Below are 25,946 nucleotides of genomic sequence, written 5' to 3'. Positions count from 1 at the left end.
ATAGTTTTGTTTGCAGGTTTTCAATAATCATATGTTTCATGATTAATGAAGCCTCTTTCGAGCCTCTAACAGCCTTCTGCAGCTGATTGTAGAATTGTTGAGGAGTCTAAAAAAAGTAATCTCACTCATATACTATCTTTAACTAATCCTGTAAAATTTTATTCATTGTTTGTGACAAGACTTGCTATTACTCTGCATGCAGCAAGGAGTTGATCAAGCATTGTACAAGGTGTTGGGCATGTCACAGAGGTCACCATCAGCACTTCTAACGGAGTGAGTGCTTGCCAAGGATAACAGAAGAAACAATTTCCCCATTTACAGGTTTGCCAAGACAGAGTTCCAGTCCATTCCCAGGGTGAAAGGCTGCAGTTTAAAACACTATTATTCCTTCATTACTTTTTCAGTATATAACTACCAAACATAATCCTAAATCAATCAATAAAATAGTGTGCTTCTGGCTCTACTACCCTCTCACAAACATGATGTCAGCTCTTGTACTCCTTGAAGTATAGTCATTTCCCATGCTCTGTTCTACATGTTTAAACATAGAAAACAAAAATATCCACAAGTCCAATGTTTTGTTCAACCCACAGTGCATCAGGTATTCTAACATCAGGCTTTCTGAAACTGTATCTTCTGTTGGGTTTGTTTGGGATTTTTGGTGTTGATGATTTTGGTTTTTTTAATATTATAACTCAGTCCTGGAGAATTCCTCCTGTCCTAGCACAAACAGCACTCTCTACATAAATGATTTGCCAGAAAATTGTGTCCAATCTCTCAGTGCATTCTTCACGTTCTACACACCATTCTTAAATTTTGCCACTTAGCCATGTAAAATTGCATTATTTAATTACAGAGCCTCAGAAATATTGCTGCTTTAATCCAATCACAAACAGATTTGAAGGGAAAATTATATACCAGGAGATAGGAAAAAAATGATGTGATCTCTTAGCAAGTCTGATCTCTGCTGATCACTTCACTACAAACAAGGACAGGTTAGCATGGGGAAACCAGGAAAAATGTAAGGATCCAATCAAAGCTAGTTTTTACCACTTATGAGAGCCATCCAAGTAATAAAAAGGGGAAAAAACCTTGAACATTTTCTTGCACTGCATTACTGCAAATCAATAAATAAAATCTTCTATAGATTAGCACTGGTCCCAAAACAATGAGGGATTTGGTAGCAAGCGAGAGAGTGCCCTTCAGATTAAATGACAATTTGGAAGTGTTTAACAACATATGGTCTCTTTTCTTTGACATATACGATTAAGAATATATCATTTTTATATAAAAATATAAAATACCATCTGTCATAAGTTCCAACCACGATACTGCCTCTATATATCCAATTAATTCACTATACTTTCTAGTGTAAATATTTCTCCTATTTTCTCATTTTTTCCTTTTCTGTAACTATATTTATTTACAAAATTTCAATAAATGTATATATTTAAAAAGTCAATACTATGACTTGAAATGTAATTAGGAATAACAATGAAAGTCTGTTTTACTTTGTATTTCAAAGAAGGGCCAAATCTTCAAATGGTTTGAAATGCCATTGCTCATTTAAGTCAGTCGGTATAGGCATATTATAAAGATTTAACTATGTTTTTCCTTATTATAGACATTAACCCAGAGAAATACCCACTTTTCACAAATAAATATTTGTATTTCTTTCTTTTTTCAGAAATGCAGGGTACTTTAAAGACACATGACAGCAGAATGAGAACCCAAATATAATGGGTATTGCTCCTTAAGATGTCGGAATTCCAGTGAACATGGAGAAATAAATGGATTGCTCTCAAAATCATGGCAAAAACCAGTAAAATACATAATGCATTTCAGTCCACTGAATTAATACTTCACCTCATTAATTTAATCCAAAAGAAAAATCTTTGACCACATAATTATTATAATGACTTCTGAGAACATTAAGACATCCAGAAGTCTCAAAATACAGTCTTAAGACTATAGGAGCTAAGCTTTGCCAGGGTAAAACAGGAAGGACTGTAACAGCCTGTTTGAAGCAGGGTGCAAGATTTCTTCTGTTTGAGACAAGCATACCCAGATAAACATACATACAGACAGACATACATAGGTTTTACTCTTTATTTCTGAGTAATTTGGCTGTGAGTGCACCAATAAATTACACTAATAAGTTTTGCATTAGTAACGTGAGAAAGAAATTACTGACCCACAGTTTAAACCACATTTTAAATCTTTAGCTTTTAAAGAATCTTTTGGAAATTTTGACTCTTGAGATTCCCTCAGCCTAGCCCGAAAACAAAATGGAAGAGAAAATTATTTTGCTTTTCAAAACCATTGCCCCTCTTAAAAAGCAGAATACCATATAATGGCAATTCCCTTTCCCATCTTAGCTACAGCAAGAGCTTCTAAAATAGTAAAAAACCACCATGGTTTCAGTTTCTAATAGCATTTAAAATGATCAATTAGCTTTAAATTGCTTAAATGAATTATTAAAATATTAATCCCAATCTCTTTCTTGGGATTAATTTTATACTTCATGGTATAAAAAACTAAGATTTCTGTGTCTGCTGCAGTGTTGTGGAAGTGGTGACTATAGCTGTCTGAGGTTATTCCCATGTAATTAACAACTTAGTACCTTTTCACCTGCTTCACGTAGTTTGTCCATGAGCAGAAAATGCTGATCATCTTCTATTACATTCTTGGTCTTTAAAAGAGCTTTCAAATAAACCATGATGCTCTTCTTGGTCATTATGGCAGAAACTCTGTATAGAGTCCTAATAAATTGCTTGTGTAAGTTCTTAAGCTGTCCCAATACTTCCTAAAATACTTGCAGTATTTCAGTAACTACGTATAAATCAACTTCTAAGAATTTTTATTGTGTTAGGCATAAGTTCACGAGGGGTACTGAGATCTCTAACTTGTTCACATGCTGTCTGGTAATGTACTCCTTTGGCTTTGTGTTTTCCTCTTTTAATTTAGAACAGAGTTTTTGCTCCAGAGTTAACATAAGGGTAATAGAAATTCCAACTTGCTTCTCTGTTTGCACCAGAAAAGTTATGTCCCTGTTGTTTGGCCACAATTCCCATGCTTCTCCATTTCTGCTTGTGCTGGTTTTACACATATGGCCACTCATATTTCTCTTCTCTAAATCTTCGTATTTTCTGTAATACTGTTTTTGAGAGGAGTGCATGTGATACTGTTCCTATTATGGTAATCATTCTTTTATTGATTTGATGACTCAGTTGTTGGTTCTTCTGCCATCTTATGGCGTCGTTGTTTCAGGACTGGCGACACTGGGCTGCAAAGGGACAAAGTCAACCCACAGCACTTTACACCAGCGCACCTCATGGCGTTCCACTTCTGCCCGTTCCACCCCAGGCCGCGCCCCTCGGAGCTCTGCACTCTCAGAAGCTCCTCCCCGCCGGCCGCGGGGCCGGAAGCCGCTGCCGGGTGCCCTGTGAACCGGGAAGGGCTCGGTTTGAATGAGATCCGGCTGATTCACCGCGGCCCGGGTGGCTCCGGCCCAGGTGAGGGCCCAGCCGCCTACGCGCCAGGGTGCTGAGGGGCCCCGCGGCGGCCTCTGCGCGGCGGCGGCGGGAGCGCGGCCCGGGGAGTCGGCCCGAGCGCCGGGCAGGGCCGCGGGCGGTGCGGACGGGAGCGGGACGGGGCGGGTCTGGCGGGCGGGGAGCAGGCTGGGCCCCTAGCCTTCGGCTGGGAAGTCCGAGCGCTTCGGGACAGCGGGGACAGCTGCGAACGGGCTGGGCAGAGGCGGCGAGAGGGGCCGGGTCGTGGCGCAGGGCGGGGGCCCAGCCGCTGGAGCTGGACGGGCTTCGGCGCCGCACGGGCCCCAGGGCCCGGCCGCCTCCGCCCGGCCCGCTGCGGCCGCCCTTGTTCGGCAGCGCCTGGCGCGGGTTCGTGCTGCGGACAGAGTGGGTCTCTGTGCTCTGTGCCCTGCCAGAGGCGCCTCACGGGCGGCAGCGCTGCTGCTCCCGGGGTGCAACATTGCCGCCAGCCCCGGCAGTGCAGCTGAAGTTAGAGGGGCAGGGGGGGAAGTGGAGACAAAGCACTGGCTGGGATACCTGCAGGGGAAGGAAGCAGAATTAAGTAGAGAAGGAGAGATAATAAAAAATTAACAGCGTTATTTCCAGTATGCAGCTGACTTAAGTAATGTTTCTGTAACAAATTTGTGTCATGTAGTTGGATACTTGTAAACAATGTGGTGGCGTCATGTCTTAAAGTTGCAGTTGTTTTCGGTATGCTGTGTATAAACAGAAAGCCAACAGGGATTGAGATTTACTTTTTTAAAAGAAGTTTTATGTAACTATATCGCGAAGCTATATAGAACTGAAATGGTACTAGGCAAGCTGAAAAGTCTGACAGGTTTGTGTTCATCTAAAAGCTGTCAGCCCTGGGATTCCAGGGTGTCCTGTATGCCTCAGGTGGGGAGTAAACTTGGACGAAGATTCTGTGGAGCAGAACATTCACTGTTGGTGACCATATTGAGACAATGAAAAATATCTATTTGTGAAGAAATTCAGAAATTGGCTAGCATATAAATTTCTTCTGAATCACTTAGTGTGACTTTGAATGGCGGGGTTTAACCTGTAGCTTAATGGGAAATGTTGAGTTCCATCATCTGTTGTAACATGTCATTTCAGTGATATTCATTTGAAAACTATGATTTAGAACATTATAAATTAGAGAATACTTTAAAAAGAGTATTAAATAATACCAGTATATAAATTAGTTTGTAAATAATACCAGCATATAAATTAGTTTGGCAACTTTCTTGGAAGTGATTAACTTCTGACAAAAGTTATGGAGTATAAACTAATGGTACCTATAAGTACCTTGTAACATGTAGGATGATGGGAAAGGGCAGGTGTTAAGGACACTTTGAATAATAGAGAGCTGGTATGATGAGTACTTGCTGGACTACTGCATAGTTCCACAATAGTTGCATGTCTGCTTGCCTTTCTGCAGATTTCAGAGAAGGCCATTACTTCATGTACTACATAAAATGAAAATTAATTTTATTGGTTTCTATGGTGGTGCAGCTTGTTAATGAGTCTTTGCTTATCTGTATGTTTTATGTGAATGTACTTCAGTAGCTTTAAAGCAATCTGTTTGAATCTGTGTTACTGAAGTAACTCCAGCTCAGCAATGAATGTAGTAGAATTAGGTTTGCTGTACTTCTGGAAGTCAGAAAGCAGAGTCTGGGAAGCTGACCTGCAAACCACCTAGTTCAGCTCGGGTCTATTGAGATTCAGGTCTATGTGAAACAGGGCCTGGGTTTACAGAACTGAGCACGTTATGGAAGCAAAGCAAGAGTCACGTAACTGGACTTGCACTACTGAGACTGCATTAATGCATGACATGATTAAACTCTAGCTTTAATGAACAGATTACTTAGAATTGATGGTAACATGTATATTTTTTTCTTCTTTTCATACAAAATATATAGGAAGATAGACTAGCCTACCCCCTCCCCCACCTTTTCCCATGTGAAGTCTCTGTTCAGGTTTGATGACTTTAACTGCAGTGAGTTTTTTTTCTTGGTGAAATAATGCTTTTCTGCAATGTGCACTTTCTCAGCTGATTTACCTCAGTAGCTGTTTCTCATCCCGAGTGAAACTGAAATGGTTGCAGTTGCACCAAAACCTTGAGCCATTTCTGAGCGCTGTTAATAAAATTGTTTATCATCTGCTGTGTGTAACTCCTCAACAGGAGATGTGGAAGTGCTTGTACAAAGCTTATTATGTAGTCTCAGGTGGAGAAACTGAGTTACCGAAGATGAAATGATTTGCATCAAGTCTCTCAGTGTACAAATTGCAAAGTAAATTGTTGTCACCTGTGTGTAGCCTGATACTCCCTCCACTAATAGGGCAGTTTAGTAGCCATTGTTTTCTATGTATGTCAAAGCTGATTTTGATATTTATTTCTCTACTAACTCAAAAGTTGCCTAACCAGGAGAACCCTCTTTCGTTGAGGGATTGCATTGTGGAGTGTTAATGCTAGATAAAAATAGTGCACTGTAGTGTGAAACTCCTGTGTCTCATGCAAGGAGATAGAGTAATTTAAGACTGTTTCAAGTTGATTTCAAAATGCATGCTGCAACCTGCCAAGTATAAACACAGTAGCTATTGGTTTATACCTATATGTGCATACACATTTGTGCATGATCCTTTTATATAACTTCATCCTGTGCTACCTTAGAAAAAATGTTTTCATTATTAGAAGTCAGAATTTAAGTGACTAGAAAATACCAATGAACAACTGAGTGGTGAACCAGAGCTCTCCAAATGGGCAACTCTTTCCAATTATTACAGTTACCTAACAGTAGTATTAGGAGCAAATATTAGACATGGTTTTTAAGATTTCTGTTTTCAGATCAGTTTTGAGATGCTCTGTATATACTCTCACTGCATTATTAATATTAACTGTTTTTCCCTTTTGAGGTAAGGACAATTAAATAAAAATTGCAGTAATGGAAGTTTGGATTTTTAAATAACATCTGATGACCAAGCTTATTTTAGTTATGGTGTTTTGAATCATGGACACACATACACAGAGAAGCTATTTAATTCTTTTTTTTAACCATTAGTTACTGTATTAATTTCAGTGATGAGTGCATGTCACCCAAATCCCGCAATGCACCAAAATGCAAGTTTATTATGATAATTGTCCTTCTGTATTTTTTCTGATACAGAACTATTTGATACAGTTACTTCCTTGAAGTTACTCTTTAAACAGAAACTGTTAACTCTTCTTGCAGACAGAAGGAAACAATCAAAATACCTTTTGCCAGCTTTGGAAGGAAAAGAGGTGAGATTTATTGTGAACTGTTTGTTTACTTTTCTGGCTTTTATTTATATGTATACATAATGAAAGTATATGTGTGTGTGCAAGAATATAAGGTAAAAACCAACAGAGAAGTTGCTAATCTGCCCAGCTTTTTGCAATTTGTAGCACAGGTAAGATTCTCAGCTGTAGGTTACCTTTTGTGCCTTGCTGGGGAACAGATCAAGCTCACAGAGATTTGTTTCTTTCATGTCTTTGTAGTAAGTGGCAAAGGGAATGCAAGACCACTGGGTGGTCAGGTGGCTAAAGGTGAATAACTCAGGCCCAGCTGAAGAAATAGCTGCAGTTCTGTTGTAGCCTGTGCTACTGGCTCTTGTGGTCTCTCGTGGATCATTTCCTTCTGCAAAGCTGGCAGGAGGATAGTAACTTTCCATTCAACTTGTCAGTGATTTCCACCCCAGCCTGTCAGCACTGAGACAGTCTGACTTGCTCTTTCTCTTCCAACTTTCTGGGAGGGTGAACACATCCTCCTTTGCTCTTGTGCTACTTTGAGATAAGCCTCTAAAGGGTCTCTGTGAAATTGCCTCAGTTACTAAAAACAAAACAAAAACCCCCTACCCAAACAAAAACCTGAAACAAACCCCCAAAACCCACAGACATTCTTTGAGCAGCTTTAGCTTAAAGAATGATTTGACAGAAATGTCTTCTGGAGCCTGTATTAGTGTTAAAAGCAATCAGCTTTTCCAAGACCTCTTTTTCTGTTATGCCAAGACAACTATTTCTGGGATGCAGCGTGAAGCCTCTCAGAGAAGTGAACAGGGTTAAACCCAGCGTTTTTGATAGCCTCTCAGTTTGCTGCAGGGCTGCACAAATGGCTGTCCTGGCAGTACTGAGAAAGCAGCATCAAGTTGGTGAGCAGCAGCAGCTTCCTCATTGCTCCTTATGTTAACACTGACATTGAAAAAAAGTCTATCAAATCACAGCCACAGATCATTTCACAGATCTGTTTCAAAACACAGCTCTATGAATGATTGAGTGGAGGCAATTAATGGGCAGTGTTCTCAGGGAGGAGGATAACATGAATTTTAACTCCTAAATTGAATGTGAAGCAGTCTTTTTCTACCTGAAGTCAGGCAAACCTAAAGATCTTTGTCACTTTTCCAGTCACACCAACCACTCTTGCAGAAATAAACAGGAAAGCTTTCTGTACCCACAGACTGCTCTTGCCCTTGGTGCTTAGGACATCTTAGCTACAGCAAGAGCTTCTAAAATAGTAAAAAACCACCATGGTTTCAGTTTCTAATGGCATTTAAAATGATCAATTAGCTTTAAATTGCTTAAACGAATTATTAAAATATTTTGTGAATTTAATATTAAAAATGTTAAGAAAATTGGAAGCTTCTTGCAGTATTATGGATACTTGAGTGAGACATGGCATGTACCACTTCTAGGAATTGTATGGTAAAGGGAAAAAGAAAGCCCAGTAATCATTCTTTGAGTTATTCTTCAATGGTGCCTTGTCCTTTTTCAGCTTATCAGTGTAACATTTCTTTTTTACATGTGCCATGATTTCTAAATTTTAATAGGTTTCTGCCTTTTTCCTTTCTATTTCCTTCTACAGGAAAGAGACCTACTGGTGTCGTCTTTACAGTCAAAAAGTGGGAGCTGCTGCCAAGTTTGTTCTGTGAGCGCCTCTTGCTGAGCACCAGGTTAGAAATGTATAGTTGTTTTATTTGTAAAGGCTAAAGTTAGCTTCATTAATGTCTAAAAATTTCCCTTAAGCTGTTGTAAGGCTTACAAAAGCATTGTTGGAGAAATGGAATTTATGGCTGAAATAATATTTAGATGGATTAATAAAAATTAAAATCTGTTTTGGTGAATGTATTTCATTAACTTAAATTTTTCAGATGTTTATACATCTCAGTAAACATGTTTAGGTCCATATAGACTATAGCCTACTAAAGCATATTCAGTTACAAATAGGCAAGTAAAGCATTCGCCGCCAAAACTGTAACCAGAATCACGTCATGGAGCTAGTGAAATTATTTGCAGTGCATCTAGAACTGTGTTTTGGAGATTTTCTGTCTGTGCTGCTGTCTTGAAAATCTGAATATCTCAGTTCAATGACTGTTCTGTGGGAAATGTTAGGTGTCTGTAATACAGTGAGATTTTGTTGTAAAATTATGCTGATAAGTAGTCAGTTTGTTTAACACTTTAATCTAATCCAACTCTGATATGGCAAAATATATGGCTTTTATAAATGATGTACTATACCGTTGGGTTAGAAACTGGAATAAACTGTGTTAATGAAATATTAATTAGTATCAGCTATTGCTTTTCCCTTCTTTTATAGGATTTGTTATTTATTTATTATTTCTTAAATGTACATAGGTTATGTACCTCATCAGTTGGTGGAAGTTGCTGTAGTTGTCAGAACTATCAGTTTTAGGGTTACCAGTGTAGAGACCAGAAGTTTCTTAAAATAAATGAACAGCCATGATGGATTAAAATAATAGTTTTAGGAGCTTAAATATACTTCTCAGTTACTCTTCAGCCCTCTTTAGTGACACAGAAGATGAATCATTGTGGGTTTCAATGGAGGAGTATCTGCCACAGAGGGGTAACATGAACTGTAGTTGGCGTTAATTTGTGGTAACATTGTGACTGTTTTATTGAAGCCATTTAACATATGCTTACATAATATCTTTAAACGGCAACTTAACCTTTCCAAGGAAATCCTCCAACTTGATTTGGAATTTATTGTAGTTCAGGATAGAAAAGCATATACACTGTGTGCAGCTTTTGCCTCTAAAAAAGAAGCTTGGTATCAATGACTTACTGAAGAAGTTAAGCATAATCACTGACCCTTTAATAAACTCCTTTTTAATTTATATGGTGCCAGCGGACCTTTAAGAAAGTACTTACTGCTAGCTGAGGCTGCACTTGTTGGATTTGCAGGTTCTACAAAATCAAGAGAGTGAATCATATTAAACGAATAGCCTGATAGTTCACTGAACTGGGAAAGTGAATTTAACAAGTCAGGCAGGTATTTCTGATCAATGTATCTTGGCTATTGTTAAGTTATTGAAGTAGGAAGTAAAATGCTGCTTCTTTATGTGTTTAAAAGCTTAAACTATTTTTAACCTTATACTGAAATAAAACTTGTTAGTCTTTAGCCAGTAAGAATTCTAGCAAATGTCAGAAATTATGAAAATGATGGTGACATTCACCTTCAGCATGAAGATTTTTTCATGTACAAAGCAAATATAATTTTCAAGTTCTTTTGCATAATTATTTCAAAAGAAGGCTATTAAATAAGTATTGTTAATGTAATCTGAAATAATGTATATAATTATGTGTATATAATTATGTATATAATGTGACAGCTCCTTGGAGGATGAATGTGTTTTGGAAATCATATTTGGTGTTCTCAGTTGTTTTCAAAGCCTGAACAGGCTTTGTTGTGTTGTATTAAATCTTGGCCAGTTAAGACCATAATTTTTGATGCTGTGGTTTGTATCTTCTATTTCACAAATAAAATAAGCCAGTAAAATTTTCTGATTTTGGCTACAAATGCACCTTGGAAATTGCTTGATTTGATGAAAACAGCTGTTTAAAAATTAATATTCAGTAGGCCTTTTTTAAATTTTGTGGATAAGTTTTGTTGTATAGAGCTAAGAAGTTGAGAAAGACAAGTGGTAAAGTTCTGTTAAAACTGGGGCAGAACCTGTACCTAGGTATCCACCATGAAATTGTAGATTTCTTTTCAACAACAGAAAGTGAAGAACTGTAGACAAAGAAACAGCAGTGTAATTTTTTGGTTGGGCACCTTAGCAGCCTTTATTCCTGGGGATCACCCCCTTGAAAGTTACAAGACACAAAAACTGATGCTTTTTATTTTTTTTAAGGAAGCTGTTTCATTGATTGGAATAATCTTGCACTAAAGCACTGGCACATGCAAGAGTGGGAATATATTAAATGACTGTACTGTCACTAGTCTTCTAACTATATACACATTAAATGTTTACTTTACAGTATTTCTTTTAGTATAATGAGTTCATTAAAAAAAAGCTTTTGATGCTAATTCAGAGATCCATAATCTGCTTAGTGTCTTTCACATGTAGTTTTGATGATAACTGACAAGCTGTAAGTTAATTAGCGTGGAACTTACTAATGAGGATGCTAAAATCCTTACTTTAAGATTTTTATTGATGATTTCTGAGGAAACGGAAGTAAATTCAATTGTATATCTAATAAGTTTTAGGAACTTTCTGGCTGTAGGTACTGATCATAAGTAACAAAAATTCCCCAATTAATTGACTGATGGGAAAGTTTTGAGAAGTTTGACAAGAGTGTTCATCTTCAGAAATGGGGATAACCCAAAACCAAAGCAATAAAGCAAAGTCTGTTAATTAGCATGGAAGACAGCTTCTTGAATTAATATGTGGTGTTAATTAACAGGAAGTCTGATGTTGTGTTGTAATTACCACCAATATTTTTGACATACTGAGTGACTGAAGGTGAATTATATAGATAACAATTTAGTAAACATTTCGAGCTTGGGAACATTTTTCCTTTGTTTCTGTTTTTCTAGAAATATGGATAGACTTCTGCGACTGGGAGGAGGTATGCCTGGGCTGGGACAGGTTAGTATATAGCTTGTCAATCTTTTCTTTAAAATTAATAAATTCTAGAGCATTTCTTCTATTATGCTATCATATTTTAAAACAGCATCAAAAAAACGTTGTTCATAGCAATAATCTTTGACTCAAGAGATTTTATATGTGTGTGCATATCTTTGTTACAACCTGGCCTTTTTTTTGTGAATGACTATGTGTGTTGGCACTAAGCTTACAGAATGTTTATAAACCTTTATTTTTGCGTCTGAGCATTTTAAAATTCATATTGAAAAGCACTGGAAACAAATAGTACATTTTTTAAAAAAACAGTTTCCAATAATAAGGATTTTCAGTACATGAAGGCTTTTTATTGTAAATGGCCAAGCACATCCACTGCTCTTTCATAAATTACATATTTCAGTTCTTGGATCACGTTGGGAATGGGGCATTATAAGATACTGAAGTATATGTAACTTTCAAGAGATAATTTGAATTGAGTTCATCACTTGTGGGTAGTTGTAGCTTCCTGTATGTGTGTTTTATTGTGTCTCCTCTTGTTGATTGTTCTCGCTTCTGTTAGTACTCACAGCAAGAAGGTCTCCCTGGCAGCTGTCCTGTTCCAGTGAGAGACCTATTCATATTGTATGGCTTCCCCTACCTCTACAACAAGTCCTAGGGCTTTTTTTCCTTGATCAACTGACATGGCCAGCAGTCTTCAAAAGTAAAATCAAGTTGATCTTGTTACATTGTGCTGATTGCTGTGGATACAGGGGAAAAATAATTAGGAATGTCTTTGTTTGAGATCTGTAGGAAGAATTATTTCCTTAAGGAATGGGCTCCAGTGTAATTTCCTTTGTAGTCCTTTCCTTTGGTTGGCTGCAGTAGCTTCCTGGTCCCTTTCTAAGTCGAGAATCCAGACTCTTGTTCTGGAGGAATCAGTTCTGTATGTCTTGGGCTTCAGGATGTGTGTCCAGGGTTTCTTGTGGGATGGTTGAAATTGCTAAATCCAAAGCTTCTTTTGGTTGTGTATAGTGTGTTTGTGTCCAGTATAACTACAGGAGTAGTTTAATACTGAAGCATTTGGTGAAATATTCTAGGCTGATCTACAGACTCTAGATGTTTTGCCAAATAAGCTGTAACTTTTGGTGCATAATTTTTTCCCCCCTTTTTATAGCTAAAATTCTATTCACGTTCTCTTAGTGAATCTTCAAGCCGCCCTCAGTTATTTTTAGTTTCACTTTCTTAAACAGTTATTTCTCTTGTTCCTCTGAGCTGCCAGCCTGCTTCATGACTCTTCATTTTTTTAACATCTGTGCAGTCTAATCTCTCAAGCTTTCACTTCTTAGTCCTCTCTGAACTTGACGCTTATCAAAGCTGTTTTTCAAATTTACTGTTAACTCTCTGCTGTTTTCTGAATTTTTCATCTTTAACTTGAAGCTTGCTAGAAAATTGTGGCAGACAATAGAACATAACATTCAGAGGAAACTTGCTGAACTCCTCTGGTAGCTTTGGCCTGCAAAGCTGCTCTGTGTTTGTTTAAATATGGAATTGTCTCTTAAATGAGTTGATGAGTATATGTTAGTTTGAAAAAAAGGCATAAAACTGAATTGCTCTTTACACAAGTTGCTGCTTGCACTGAATGTCTTGACTACATTTGTAGTCTTTTGGTTTATTGAATCAGCAGGAAGACTTTTCAAATAGAATATTTTTATGTCCTTAAAATAATGTGTTTCAAAGGACCTTGAAAAGTTGCTATATTCTGAGTATCTGTTGATGATAATTGAGATTGAGAGGAAATCCAGAGTGAATCAGATGTCCTTGAGATAGAAGAGAGGAGGAAGGTATTTCTTGGATATATTTTGTAATGCTAGAAAGTAAAATTATTACCATTTGTTTGCACTAGAGGGTTTTAAGCAACAGAACTTTTTGTTCTTATTGCTGTGTCACAGTTGTTCTAAAGGTTGAACATAGTAAAAACATCTGACTGAGCCATTCTTGCCAGCATAAGAATCATCTGTATGTGTAGTCTGGTAGGAAAAGAGGCATTTTCAAAGTAATTTTATCATATAGTTTGGAGATTGCTTTTTCTTGTAGTTTGGGGTCTGCTTAGCAAGAGGAATGCATCACATAAGAGTCTGTTTGATTTGCTTTGTAACTGAGGTTAAAGTACTGACGGATGCTTGGTGAGCACAGTTTCTGTTTCATCCCTGCCAAGGCATTCTTTCTCAGTGACCTGCTTGAACTTCTTCAGCAGCAGTTACTTAGCTCTTTCCCTTTAGCAAAATTACCTCTTCTGGTTATTGTCTCATTTAGGGTTTCTTGGTCTTCTTAATTTCCAAAATCAGATATGTTGTCCCAACTGCACTTTAAATTCATGTGTTTGCAATATGCTTTTCAAGTCTTTTGGTGTAGAGTATTACACTTGAGACCTGCTGTCACTGAATTTGCAGTTCTCTTTTCTTACTGCTTGCTCCTTCGGGATGCTGTTGAGGGGTTGATTGGCCTTCAGGTGTCCAGAGATGGTCAGTGCTAAATCACATCTACCTTAAGCCTGTCTTCAAATGGCTAATAAACAAATCTTTAAGGAAATAGTCTTAAACTGATACTTCAACAATAAACTTTCCTTCCAGTGACATGTGGCTTAGAAATCTTGAAGCATTTCTTCTCTTTTAACCATAGGTGGACAGAGGGCTGTCTTAGTAGGGCAGGAAGTGGACAAGAGAGGAGAAGGGAAAGAATCTTACAACTTTTGCCATCACATAAGCCATTCACAGTATCTTCTGAGAGTGTGCTTGGTCATTAACTGTGTGTTCTTTTTATGGCAAGGTACCTGTGTTTAGTTTTGAACTTGATGCCAGAAGTAAGACCTCCTGTGGAACACTGTTTCATGCAGAAATTGTCTTACATTATTGGTGTTGTACCTGGTCCATAAGTTTGTTTTCTTTTGAATTTATGTTCTTGTGATAAATGCATAAGATGAGTGAATAAATGAATGAATGAAGCCTTTTAGAAAAGATGTAAAAGATTGAAAGGGTTGTGATGTCTCAAAGAAAATCTTATGACTTCATTGTTGCTCCTGTAGTTCATGGGAATTAAGATTTTGGCAATGCCCTTGTTCTTCTTCACTTACATAGTCTCCTTTCTCCCTCCTTCTACCCCTTGTCATGTTGGGTTTTTCTACTTATCTTCTCTTTCCTGAATCATTCTTTTCTGTTTGTCCCTCTGGATTACTGCCTACCACAGAATTTCACTAGTGGTTTAGTACTTTGATTTGCATTGTACATTTGCTGCAGACAAGTGAACAGGTTTGTGGGGTACGTAAAAGCATTCTGCTTATGTAGCAGGCAGGAATTTGGAGCAACACTCCTCTTCATTTTGTATGCTGAACTATTGTTTGCTGGTGAAATCAGTTCCACATATGCCTCTATTAGGCAATCCTACTGCAAAGGGTGTGAGCAAATTAAGTGCATTTGTAGCCAAGCTTTTCTCTCCATCACTTACAGACTAGCAATTCAAGTTAAGCAAGTTCTTGTCCATATTACCACATGCTGTCTGTTTTTCTGAATCCAGATGTGATAGAAAGCAGTGAAATAATGACACTTTTGAAAGAGGCTTTTAAAGTAATTTTTGCTTGTTAGATTTTTGAAAATATTCATTTACACTGCTCTGTTGGTGCAGATGACTGTTCTAGTACAATAAATGAAAAATAAAATGGATTCTGTATTTTTGAATTAACATATTTGATGACAGAGGGGAAGGGGACAAATTCCAATGGGAAGGGAGGGGGAGACAGAGAACTGACCTGTGTCTTGTAAGGAGTGTTTACACCTTGACTTGGAATATAGAAAAAGAAGTGCAGATAGCTATTTTATTTGAATCATGGACTTGCCAATTAGCCATCAAGTGCTTCCATCTGTGAAATAGTTGATCAGATGGGTTAGCTGGGATATTTCCAGATTAGGGCATTGTAAATGGCACTTGAAAACTGTCACTTTGATTAGGAGGTTTCAAATACTGCACTGCTTGGTGCTGTGGAACCTTTTTCCCCTCATAGGATCTTGGGTTTTTTTGAACATGCTTTTCCTGTTTAGTAAATCTCTGGCACCATTGGAACTTGGGAGACCTGCTGCTGATCTTAAGTTCTGCTTTGTGTGCTAATCTAGTCAGGGTGGTTGTTGGAGGACAGCACAGTGCATTCTTTTGTGGGGCTTCCAAAGAGGAGTTGATGGTCTGGCAGACAGAGGAGGGTCAAGCTCTGTGTAGATCATCCCCAATTAACAATTAGGTGCAAATTTCCTTGAGTTACTTCATTAAGCTGATGTGTCATTTGAGTACATGACTTTTTCTTGCATCTTACATCTTCCATATGTAAACAAAAACATCCACCAACAATAAAGAACCTCAAACCCAAAACAAACCCAGACACCCCCATCCCTCCTCTCCAAAAAAAAACCGAAACAATAAAACAACCCAAAACCACGCCAACAACCCAAACAGGAAAAACTGCAGCACCTTACCATCTTACTGAAAATTATTTTGGTTCATTGATTCTTGAGACAGCTTGTGTTTTAATTTGAAGGGTGCAAATGTGTTGTCTTTAATTAAATACCTTTTTCATTGTAAAGCTGTAGAGTGTTTTGGTATCTCAGTATCTGTTTAGCTGTATGACTTTCTCCTCTCTGTGTCTCCTGGGTGGTTTATGTGGTTTGAATTGTGGTGGTACAGTGTTTTCTGCTTAAGTATTTCAAGCTTCAGATACACCTTTTGAGAATATTTTGCCGGGGCAATAAGTCCAAATTACAGCTCGTAAATTGTGCATCATTTCTGTGCCATTGCTGCTGAGACATTTTCCAGCAAAGTTCTCATGTACGAAGAATGTTACTATTTCTAGAACTCAAATGTAATTCCCAGTAGATGAGATGGTGTACAATTTGGATGGGTTATTCCAGTTCTACTTTTTTTTCCCTGGAAGCTGTCAACCCATTTAAGGAATAAAAAAATTTTCTCAATGACAAACGTTTTTCATTTCATCCATTAAAAATATCCAACATGAAATCCCATAGAAAGTTCAGAAGACTTAATTGCCTGCATTATCTTCTGTAGAAAGTCTCAGCGTCAGTTTTTCTATACAAAATATATGATTTTGTTTTAAGGAGAAGAAAACCACCTTAGAGATAATAAACTGTGCTGTTTCACTTACTTTCACTGTCTGGAATGAATGTTTTACTGCATAGCAAATTTAGGATCCAGGTGTGGCCTGGGTCACAGGCCAGGGTCTGGTTTTGCTGGAGATGGTAACTCCATGGGTCATGTTAGGCTTGTTTGAAAGTTGCTGGGGATGGCAAAGCAGAGTAAAGTTCTCATACATTTGAAGTACAGTTGAGTCATTGTAATGTGATTTGTCTCCTAAGGAGCTAATTGGGAGAGGAAAAGAGAAACCTGCTAGTTTTTTTGGTTATTAGAATTATGGTTTAGGAGAAGCCATAAATTTACTTAAACTCTGTGTGTAATTTGTGTTATAAAGGCTGTCTTGAAGTAGGATGGCTGCACTGCAGACATGTCTTACATATTAATCACAAACAAACATAAAACTAAAAAAGCCGGTGGGTTGTGTCTGAGCATTACAGTTTCCTCTGATCTGCTGCTTTACTCTGGAGAACATTTTTAGCTGCCTCTTCTTGGTCTCAGATCTTAAACTTCCATATTTCTAATAATTAGGCAATTAGATTCTCTCTCCTCAATTTAATTGCCAGTGTAGTCCAGCTGACTTTTGACTTTCTCCAAAAGAGGCAAAGGAGCTTGGTCAAGGAAATGAGTGTAGCCATAATGAGAAAGAATATAGGGAAGAAAGGGTAAAGAAGAAGAAATATCTTTGTGCATTTGGCATTGCACCTGTTCACTTGTAAAGTTCCTTTCTGCAAGCAGGAAACAGCCACCCTGTAGTGATCAATTTAATTCATTTCTCTTGGAAATTGTATCTTCTTTCTGAAATCCCATGCAATTGAATATTAAGTTGTAATGCTATTATGCAACACCTTGAGTGAGGGTTTCTCTTTTCTTCCTGCTGTGTAGAAGAGTCCTCCAAGTTTTCCTATGAAGTTGGAAGTGTTTTTGTGTTACAGTGGTGTGGTTTGGGTGGCCGGTGGCTGTTGGCTGATTGGTTGTTTTTTTAAGTGTTGCAAACAATTGACCTTGCTGCATCTTGCCGCTGAGTCTCCCAGTTCACCTGCTTGTATCCAGAGGACCAGCTTTTCACAACACTGAACCTACAGATATCTAGAGCCCAGGGCATTCTTCTTTATACTGAGGAGATATCTTTAACTGCTTTGCCTCACAAAGTGTACTTTAGGGTGAGCTTAGGCAGAACCTGCTGAGGGCTATCCTGCCTTCTTGGCAGAACTGTGTTTAGAATAAGGTAATTAAAAATCTACATTGAAGCAAGACTACAAGAGGCAGACAAAATTACAGGTGCTGACTTGTCATCTGCCTTCAGGCTCTCAGTTCTAAATCCCAAAACCTTCTGTAATGTTGATGGGAGTAGATAACAGATTAGTCCTGGCTTTTTTCTGGAATGAAATTGACCTATTCTTTCTATTTCCAGTAGATTGAGGCTGTGAAAAACAGTAGCTCTTTTCAAAAAGATGCACAGTGTTACTGAGAACTTGTTTGTGTCCCTAATCTTAGGGCTTTTTTCTATGACATTGTCATAGAATCATAGAATGGTTTGGTTGGAAGGGGCATTTAAAGGTCATTTAGTCCAAATTGTCCTTATGCTTGATAAGGAATTTTGACTGCAGTAATAAAGCACACCTACCCCTTTGAGTTTTGTGTCTCAATGAATGTGTAGATTAAATGGGGTAAAGATAGATGAAACACTGACCCAGGGAAGATTACACTTAAACAGCCATTTCATATAACAGTTGTGTTGGGAACATAGTGGGAAGTCTGACTATTGCAAATTGCATCAAGGTGTTATATATATATATATAATTTTACATCATGAATACATGTTATTATTGAGTAGTAAACGTTTATTTCTAATAATAATGTTCTGTACGTGTCTCATTAAATGACTATTTTTGTTTGAAGTTCTGCTTAGTTAAAAACAATCAAATAACAAACAAACCAACAAAAAACCCCCAAAAAAGGCAAAAAGACAACCAATTAACCAAAAGAGCCAGAAACAACCCTCCTGCCATAGCATAGCAGCCAAAACCATAGCAAAAAACCAAACCAAACCCCACCCCACACCCTAAAAAAGAAAACTACAGAACACCACCCCACGGAAACTAAAATCCTAAATAAGCAGAAAGCTAAGTAGTGAAATTCTGGCTCGGCACCAAAGAGGTGTTGGCAAATTTATGATCCCAACCCGTTTAACCAACTGCTCAAAGCTATACAAAGTTCTGTGTTTTGTAATTTTGGTTTTGAAGAGGAAGGGAGATGGGAAATGTTATATATTTCAAGTCCATCTATATTGCTGTTCGTGGAGTTCTGTTGTAAATGTGAACCTGGGTAAGCTTTTTTTAGGAGACAGAATTTTGTAAAACATACTGAGAGGGTTTTTATCTAGCCTGTTAAGGTGAGGTTTTTTTCAGAGATTTTTCAATTTAAGGTAGCAGTTGATGCCACAATACTTCCTTAGTATCCCTACTGCATTTTGGAGTCTCTGAGACTAAACGTATTACTGCAATTTTTATTTCATCTGACATATGGTGTAACAAGACAATGTGATCCTTCGAGAAATCTAGGCTGTTTGTTGAGACTTACGGTATTTTGTGGTCTGTTATGCATGCTTGTTTATAATTGGCATAAAAATGGACCTAAACATACAAACTGTTTAGACATAATGGTAGCTTCAAAATCTAATCCTGTTGATGTGGAACTAACTACAAAATTGTGTGTGTAATAGCTTGAAAATAGCAATAAAATTTCAAATTGCTACTAATTTTAGTGTGTGATTCACAATGCAAGTAATACTTCTTTTGCTTTTTAATGAGCTTACTGATTTTTAAATATTTTTGTATGACCGCAATAGTTTTCTCTGTCATGACTGATCATGTTAATTTCCTGTACTGAAGAAAATGCAATACCTGGTTTTTAGTGCTTGTAATGACAAAGTTGTTAGAACCATTGAGATCCCAGAATATCCCTTGCTTCCTTTTTCACTTCCACTGATGGAACATGAGTTGGTAATTTCCAGAAGTGTATTGTCTCAGTACAGGAAGAAAATGGTTCCACATTTCCAACTCTGCTTAAATTTTTAGGTTTAGCAATGTGTAAAAAACACTGTGCTGGTCTAAGAAATTTCTTATTCTTTATATCCATATATCAGCAGGTTGTACCACTGACTGGCAAAAAGTAGAGAAGAGCAGTGGTACTCAGAACTTTGAAGGTCTTACTGTCATTAACACCTCTACCTCCTTTGCACACTTGCTCATGTTTGTCCTCTCTGCAGCTAGTATTTTGTAGGTTTATTTCCCTTGTACCAAGTTATACACACAAAGTTGAATTTACCTCCACAAAATAGAAGATTTAAGCTCACTTCAGGTGCCTCATCCTTCTGTGCATCTTTTAATATGATAAATTATTATTTTATAATGATTGTCATTGCATTTATACTTCAGTTGCCTTTCTCCCCCTTACCTATATAATAAAATGTCATCTTTACCTATAACACTTGTTCTGGAGGAGGTAGAGAAGGGTAGTGAAGAAAAATGGTGGGATTAATAAATTCAAAAGTAATCCAAGGGGGGTGTCTTTTTTTTTTTGCTAATCTTTCTCAATTGTCTTTGGATATAACAGCTGAAAATATGTAGTGAAAGGGTTAAGTCGGCATGAAAGAATTCATTTCCACTTTAATGACCTAGCCTTGCTGGGTTAGGACGATGGGGAACATGCTTCTGACTTGTACTCCTATTGCCAATTAACACCTCCTATAACAGGTTGCCTCAGCTAGTCATTGAAGCAGAGGCAGTAGAAATAGTTTACATGCAGCTTGTTTTTCACACTAGTTGTTTAATACTCACAAAATTAAACTATTAAAAGGTTCTTTCTTAGCTTACTGGGAAAGAAATAAAACATGATAGCAATCATTGTTTGCTTGTGTGTCCTATGTTTGTGCTAAAATTGTTCCAGTTACAAAAATAAATAGCAGTAGTAATGATTCTTTTATTTTACACAGTAATATGTTGTTTGGTGCGTTAAAGCTGAGATGTGCTTTACAGCACTTAAGTTCACTGCCTTTGGATTTTTATTACTGCAAAACTGGGTTTTCTTTGAAACAAGTATGATGTATTTCAAAATCACCTTATGTGCTATTAGCATGAAACCAGAGCAGTGTTTAAGATCCATTTAAACAATGGAAAGTGTATCCATTTGTGGAATATTTCTCAGTTCCTTGTGTAATTAATCAAGTCTGCTTTCTCTAACTATTTGAATAAATCTAAAATAGTACAAATAAAGAGCAGTGCTCTAAAATGACACTTAAGTTCACATTTAATAATAAAATTGGCTAAATAATTTATATCAGTTCACACTAAGAGAAAGGTGAAGTAATATACCTAAAAGTGTTAACAAATTTGCTAAAAGGCCTGAGTAGGTAACACTTCAAGGCGTTAGTTTTTATCCTGTAAGAATGGCAAATGCCTTTAACACTTCGTCAGCAAGGGTTACCCAAGTAAAGGACTGCTTTTTATATTGGATCATCTCTTTAACTATTTGAAACAAAAATAGTAACATGCATAATTTAATACTACAATGTAATTTTCTGTCCATAACTTGCATGCAATTCTTTTTCCCTTACAAGTCTTACTAAAAAAAATTATTTGAATAGTGGTAACCTAATTTTATCAATTTTTATTGACCTTGGAATTCTGCCATTCTAAACAAAAACAATCCTAAAGCTTGGTTGGGTTTTATGAAGCGGCCATCAGGCAGCTCATTTCAGTGACTGAAAGCATAGAGCTGGTTCAGAAGAAGCATTAATTTTTCAGTAACACATAACAGTATTTTTACAGCAGTTATTTAATTTTAATAATTACTGTATCCAGCTTATACATGCATGGTTGGAAAAAACAACATTCAGTATTCCTTGCAGTTTCCAAATCTAATTTTTCTCCAGTTCTCCAAGAAAGAATCCAATAAAGCTGTAGGTATGCAATATTCGCTAGTTTGCAGTGAGATGGACAGTCTTCCAAAACTATGCAATGATATAGCTGTCCTTTGAATATGATAATGTAACCAAAACCACCAGCAGCTCTTTTGCATTGCAGACACAAACGCTTTCTTGTCTGGGTTCCTGATACCAGTTAATTTAATTTGGTGCTCTGCTTCGTAAGGCTGGTGCTTCTTTTTTAAAGTTGGCAGGCAGTGAAGTTTATGAACAGTGGTAATAGCACATGCTGTGGAGGGTCAGTGTAAAATATTTGCCTCCATGTAGAGATTAGCTAATAAAATCTTTCTTCTTCTTTGCTTGATGAAAGAAATGCGTAAACTTTTGTGAAAGACTACCAGAAACAGGCCAAATAACTCAAAACACACAACTCATAGGTGGCTCCCACATACTGTGTAACTAACACGCAGAAGCTGGGGCTGGCACTCCAGGGCTGTGTTACATTATCAGCCATTTGTGGAAATGGAGGTGATCAGAGATGGAAGAAATTGGTTCCAATTTCCAAACGTCTCTGTTTTCAAATCATCTAAAGTCAAGTAAACTACTTGGAAGACCCAAGTTCCATTTGGCTTTATCTGTTAAATCTTTGGGGGTTTTATGTTAAAAATTTGATGAACTTTGGTTTAGAATTTTCTGTAGAAATACTAATGTGTGGTAGTTTATCTTTGATAGAAAAATAACGTGAAACTTGACCTACGGATCATTTCCTCCTCAGGATTCCTGAATTTCAGTACTCTTTTGAGCAGTTCATTGTAATTGATATTAAAAACAAAAGAAGGAATATTAACATGAATATTAATACACATAATTGGTATGGTGCAGTGAGGACTTAAGTTTTCCCATAGTCTAGCTGGTAATTAAAATCTATAAGAAGAACAGAGCAGATGGAAAGGAGATAGTGAGGTCACACAAAGAAGCATCAATGACCAAGGAAATACTTGGTATGTGCTGTGTGTTTATAAGATGACTGAGAGTTAGCAAACCTGCCTTGTGTACTACCATTAGCTAATTTTTACAAGTTCAGGTAAATTGGTTGAACTGCACAGTGAGAGTGGAAACTCATGTTTGATATTTTTACTATGTCTTGCATGTGCTTAATATGAAGCAGTGACTATGCTGTTGATCCCTCCTAATCCTTAATGTAGTAACTTTTATATCTATTTAAACACATTTAGTATGTAAAATCCTTCCCAGTGAATACTATGGCTTTTAAAAAGATAGCAAAAGTTAAGCAAGTTGGCTTGCACCAATGAAGAATTCCTTTATGAATTAGCAGAGTTCCCTATGCTGAAAATAAATTGTTGACTGTTGGTGCTGGCAACGGGAATTCAACGTAAGTTTTGAAAAAAGCCCCTATTTTATCTCATAGAATGCCTAAAGATTTGATGAAGTATCATATTAGGTATGCCCTCTTCTGCACCATCATCACGGTAAATGAGCATTTGGATGCTCCAAGGAATACAGAAATCATAAGGAAATATAAGGAACACCCTGCTTTAGTTCCTACCTTCACTTAAACTAAAGGTGATTTATTTACCTTGTTATAGAAACAACATGTATTAATATTTATTTCCTCCCTGTAGGTGGTGAATCTACTGTCTGATCTCTAAAATGAGAAAAATTTTGAATAATAAGCTTTATAAGTTGAGGGCACAGGCAGCTATATAGAGGACAGAGCTTTGATTAATGCGTCAGCTGCAGGACAGGTGTCAGTGTGATTTTAACAAACATTAGAAATTTCATAGAGGAGAGCTCATCCAAGAGCCATAGTCTGTGGAGTAAGCTTCTGTTCAAGCCTCCTGATTTTTGAGAAGCTAGTCTCAGTCAAAAAGCAAGATTAGCCTTCCAGAAATCATGGAACTGTTTGTGCTAATCTGGGGGAGATTTTTATTACTCTATTCTTTATTCTAAAAATTACTGAATGGTGTAATGGGATGGTTGCTTACAGTGAAATGTTAAACAAAATCTGCAGCAAGTGTAGAATGCATTTGGTGACCACAGCATGGGTATTAGGGCTCTTCCTAAAGCACAAGGTTACTAGTTATTTTTATCTTCCCTTCAGACCATCTCTGGTCTTCAACTGGTGGAAAATTGAGAGAGCATTATGTATGAAAAAAGGGTTTGGTTAACAAACTAGTAAGTTACTTTTAAATTAAAACTCAGGTTACCTGGGCTTTTTTCTTTGGATTGATTAAGTGGAAACATGAATCTTTGTGCTTTCCAAATTCTAAGCAAACACTTCTAAGTGAATAGACTTAAAGTAGAAGAGATAGAGTTTAAAAAGTAAACTGACGTGTTTATGGAGAAAAAACCATGGGAACAGCATTGCAAAATGATTGGGCATTTGAAGCTTTGCCAGTCAATTTAATTGCAGAAAATTTGGGATAAGTGATGCAGGTGCTCTGTCCATCTGGTTCTGGGAAATGTTCTGAAGAACTGCTTTTAGTGTGTTTCAGTGTGGATGCTAGAGGAGCACATCTCAACTGGAGCATCTCACTTTTGGGCTGAGGCTAGGCCAGGGAAATACTTGATGAAAGGGTGAGGTTGATGAAAAATGGACCTTTGGTGAGAATACTGTGGAAGGTGAAAGGCGGGGAAACCTGCTGGAAGATTGCTGATGAAAAGACCAGAATGACAGAAGAATTAGGAGTGAGTAGTAAGTGAGGAAAGGCAAATATTGAGAGATGATGGTCAGCAGTATCAAAGTTGGAAATGGAGGTTTGAAGCTTTTAGGAAGCGGGTATGGTTGACAGATCCATTTATATATGTGAGTTTCAAAATACAAAGATTGGATTCACAATACAAAGATTGGATGTAGAACTCATTGATTCACTGACTTTAAGGGGGAAAAACCCCACAACTGAATTTTCTTACTATCTTTAAGGCTTTATTCTGAAGTCTGATGTTTTTCTGTGTGTGTGAAAATCAGAGTATGCAGAAAGGATAACTCCTGTCCAAATGTAATGTGTTGATTACTTAAGTATCCAGTTTTACCTTCAGGAAGTAATGGCTTGTGTTGATCGCTGTGTCTTGTTTGATGTCATGAGAATGCATGTTGTGTTGAATTGTTTCACTTGAAGTGAAAAATTAAGAATTTATTCAAAAGTTTTTTTTCCCCCAGTTTTTCTTATAACTGTGGACTCAAATTTCTAAATCTGTAAAGTGTTCAGTAAAGGCGCCATTTTTCTTCTTTTAACTTGATATGGAGTATCTTTTTTTTTTCCATAGTTGCTTTGTTGCCCTTCTAAGTTTGCATCACCTCATGCAGAAGTAAGCTATGTCTTTTCAGTGGAAATTTGGTAATAAAGTAATGAATGTACCATTAATTGGCTGTAATGAGGGACAATCATGTGGAATTCTGTATATAACAGCAATATTTCTCTTGTTCCTCAAGAAAGAGATATTTAAACTGCTGCCTCCTGTGTTTTTCAATTTCAACAGTGCACAGAACCTGTTTCAACCAATCATTCACACCTGGGACAGTTGTGCTAATTTTTGAATAACTACTCATAAGGCAAAGAGCAAAGTATTTTGTTCACAGCTTTTCCACCTAGGGATCAGAGGTCCGTTTTTTCTCTCACTGTACCAGTGTATCTGCAAAGTACTCCCATAGCCTTTATCTGCAAGTCCTCTTTAGCTGAAAGCTGATGAAGCAAAGGGAAATTGCTGTTTGTGTTGGTGCCAGTTAATCATGCTAGCCCAGCAGCATTTACATTCACACCACTGTAAGAAACACATAGTTAATTGGAGAACTGGCCATATTTTACAGCTGACGAAGGTTAGCATTGCAGCAGGGCTGACTAATGGAAACTTATCTTACTCTTAGCCTGAATGGCTTGTAACAGGTTTGTATCCAGTGTAACACTTGCCTGCTTTATATTTGACTGTCTCTGGTAAGATTGCTCTTTAGACTGTGTTGTTTGGGGTGGGGGGTGACAGGATAGGATGATGGCTGGGTGACCTATTACAAAATGTTAGTGACAGAAAGTGCTGTAAAGAAGGGTTTGGGGATTGGGTGTGCAATTTTTTGTTTTGTTTGTAACAACTACATCTAACTCATTAAGTCAATTACATATGCATTTTTCTATAAGTTTTGCAATATGCAAAACAAAAGAAAATATTTAGAAACTGCAGAATAACAATGATGATGAAAATAATTGTTTATTCTTTTTTTAGGGGCCACCAACAGATGCTCCTGCGGTCGATACAGCGGAACAGGTTTATATCTCTTCCCTTGCACTGCTGAAAGTAAGTGTTCTGTGTACATACTATGTCTGAATATAATGCTAGAGTTAGAGCACCTGGCAGCAGTCCAGAGTTAATGGACTTGTGTTGCCTAAGTGCTGGCCAGGCTTATTTTAAAA

General features: G+C 37.3%; 1 protein-coding gene across 1 annotated transcript in view; it reads left to right on the top strand.

The window, feature by feature from the left end:
* Window positions 1-3,419: 3,419 nt before the first annotated feature.
* PSMD14 (proteasome 26S subunit, non-ATPase 14) overlaps window positions 3,420-25,946 on the top strand; it is a 46,441-nt gene continuing 23,914 nt past the window's right edge. The window contains exons 1-5 of the mRNA XM_030951993.1: window positions 3,420-3,515; window positions 6,764-6,813; window positions 8,411-8,498; window positions 11,384-11,435; window positions 25,759-25,830. Of these exons, the coding sequence (XP_030807853.1) occupies window positions 11,388-11,435; window positions 25,759-25,830 (120 nt within the window). The 5' untranslated portion in view covers window positions 3,420-3,515; window positions 6,764-6,813; window positions 8,411-8,498; window positions 11,384-11,387. The remainder of the gene's footprint in view (window positions 3,516-6,763; window positions 6,814-8,410; window positions 8,499-11,383; window positions 11,436-25,758; window positions 25,831-25,946) is intronic.

This window comes from Camarhynchus parvulus, chromosome 7, assembly GCF_901933205.1.
Source record: "Camarhynchus parvulus chromosome 7, STF_HiC, whole genome shotgun sequence".
Classification (NCBI taxonomy): domain Eukaryota; kingdom Metazoa; phylum Chordata; class Aves; order Passeriformes; family Thraupidae; genus Camarhynchus; species Camarhynchus parvulus.
The sequence above is the reverse complement of the archived record's forward strand: the minus strand, read 5'-3'. Positions and strand labels throughout refer to the sequence as shown.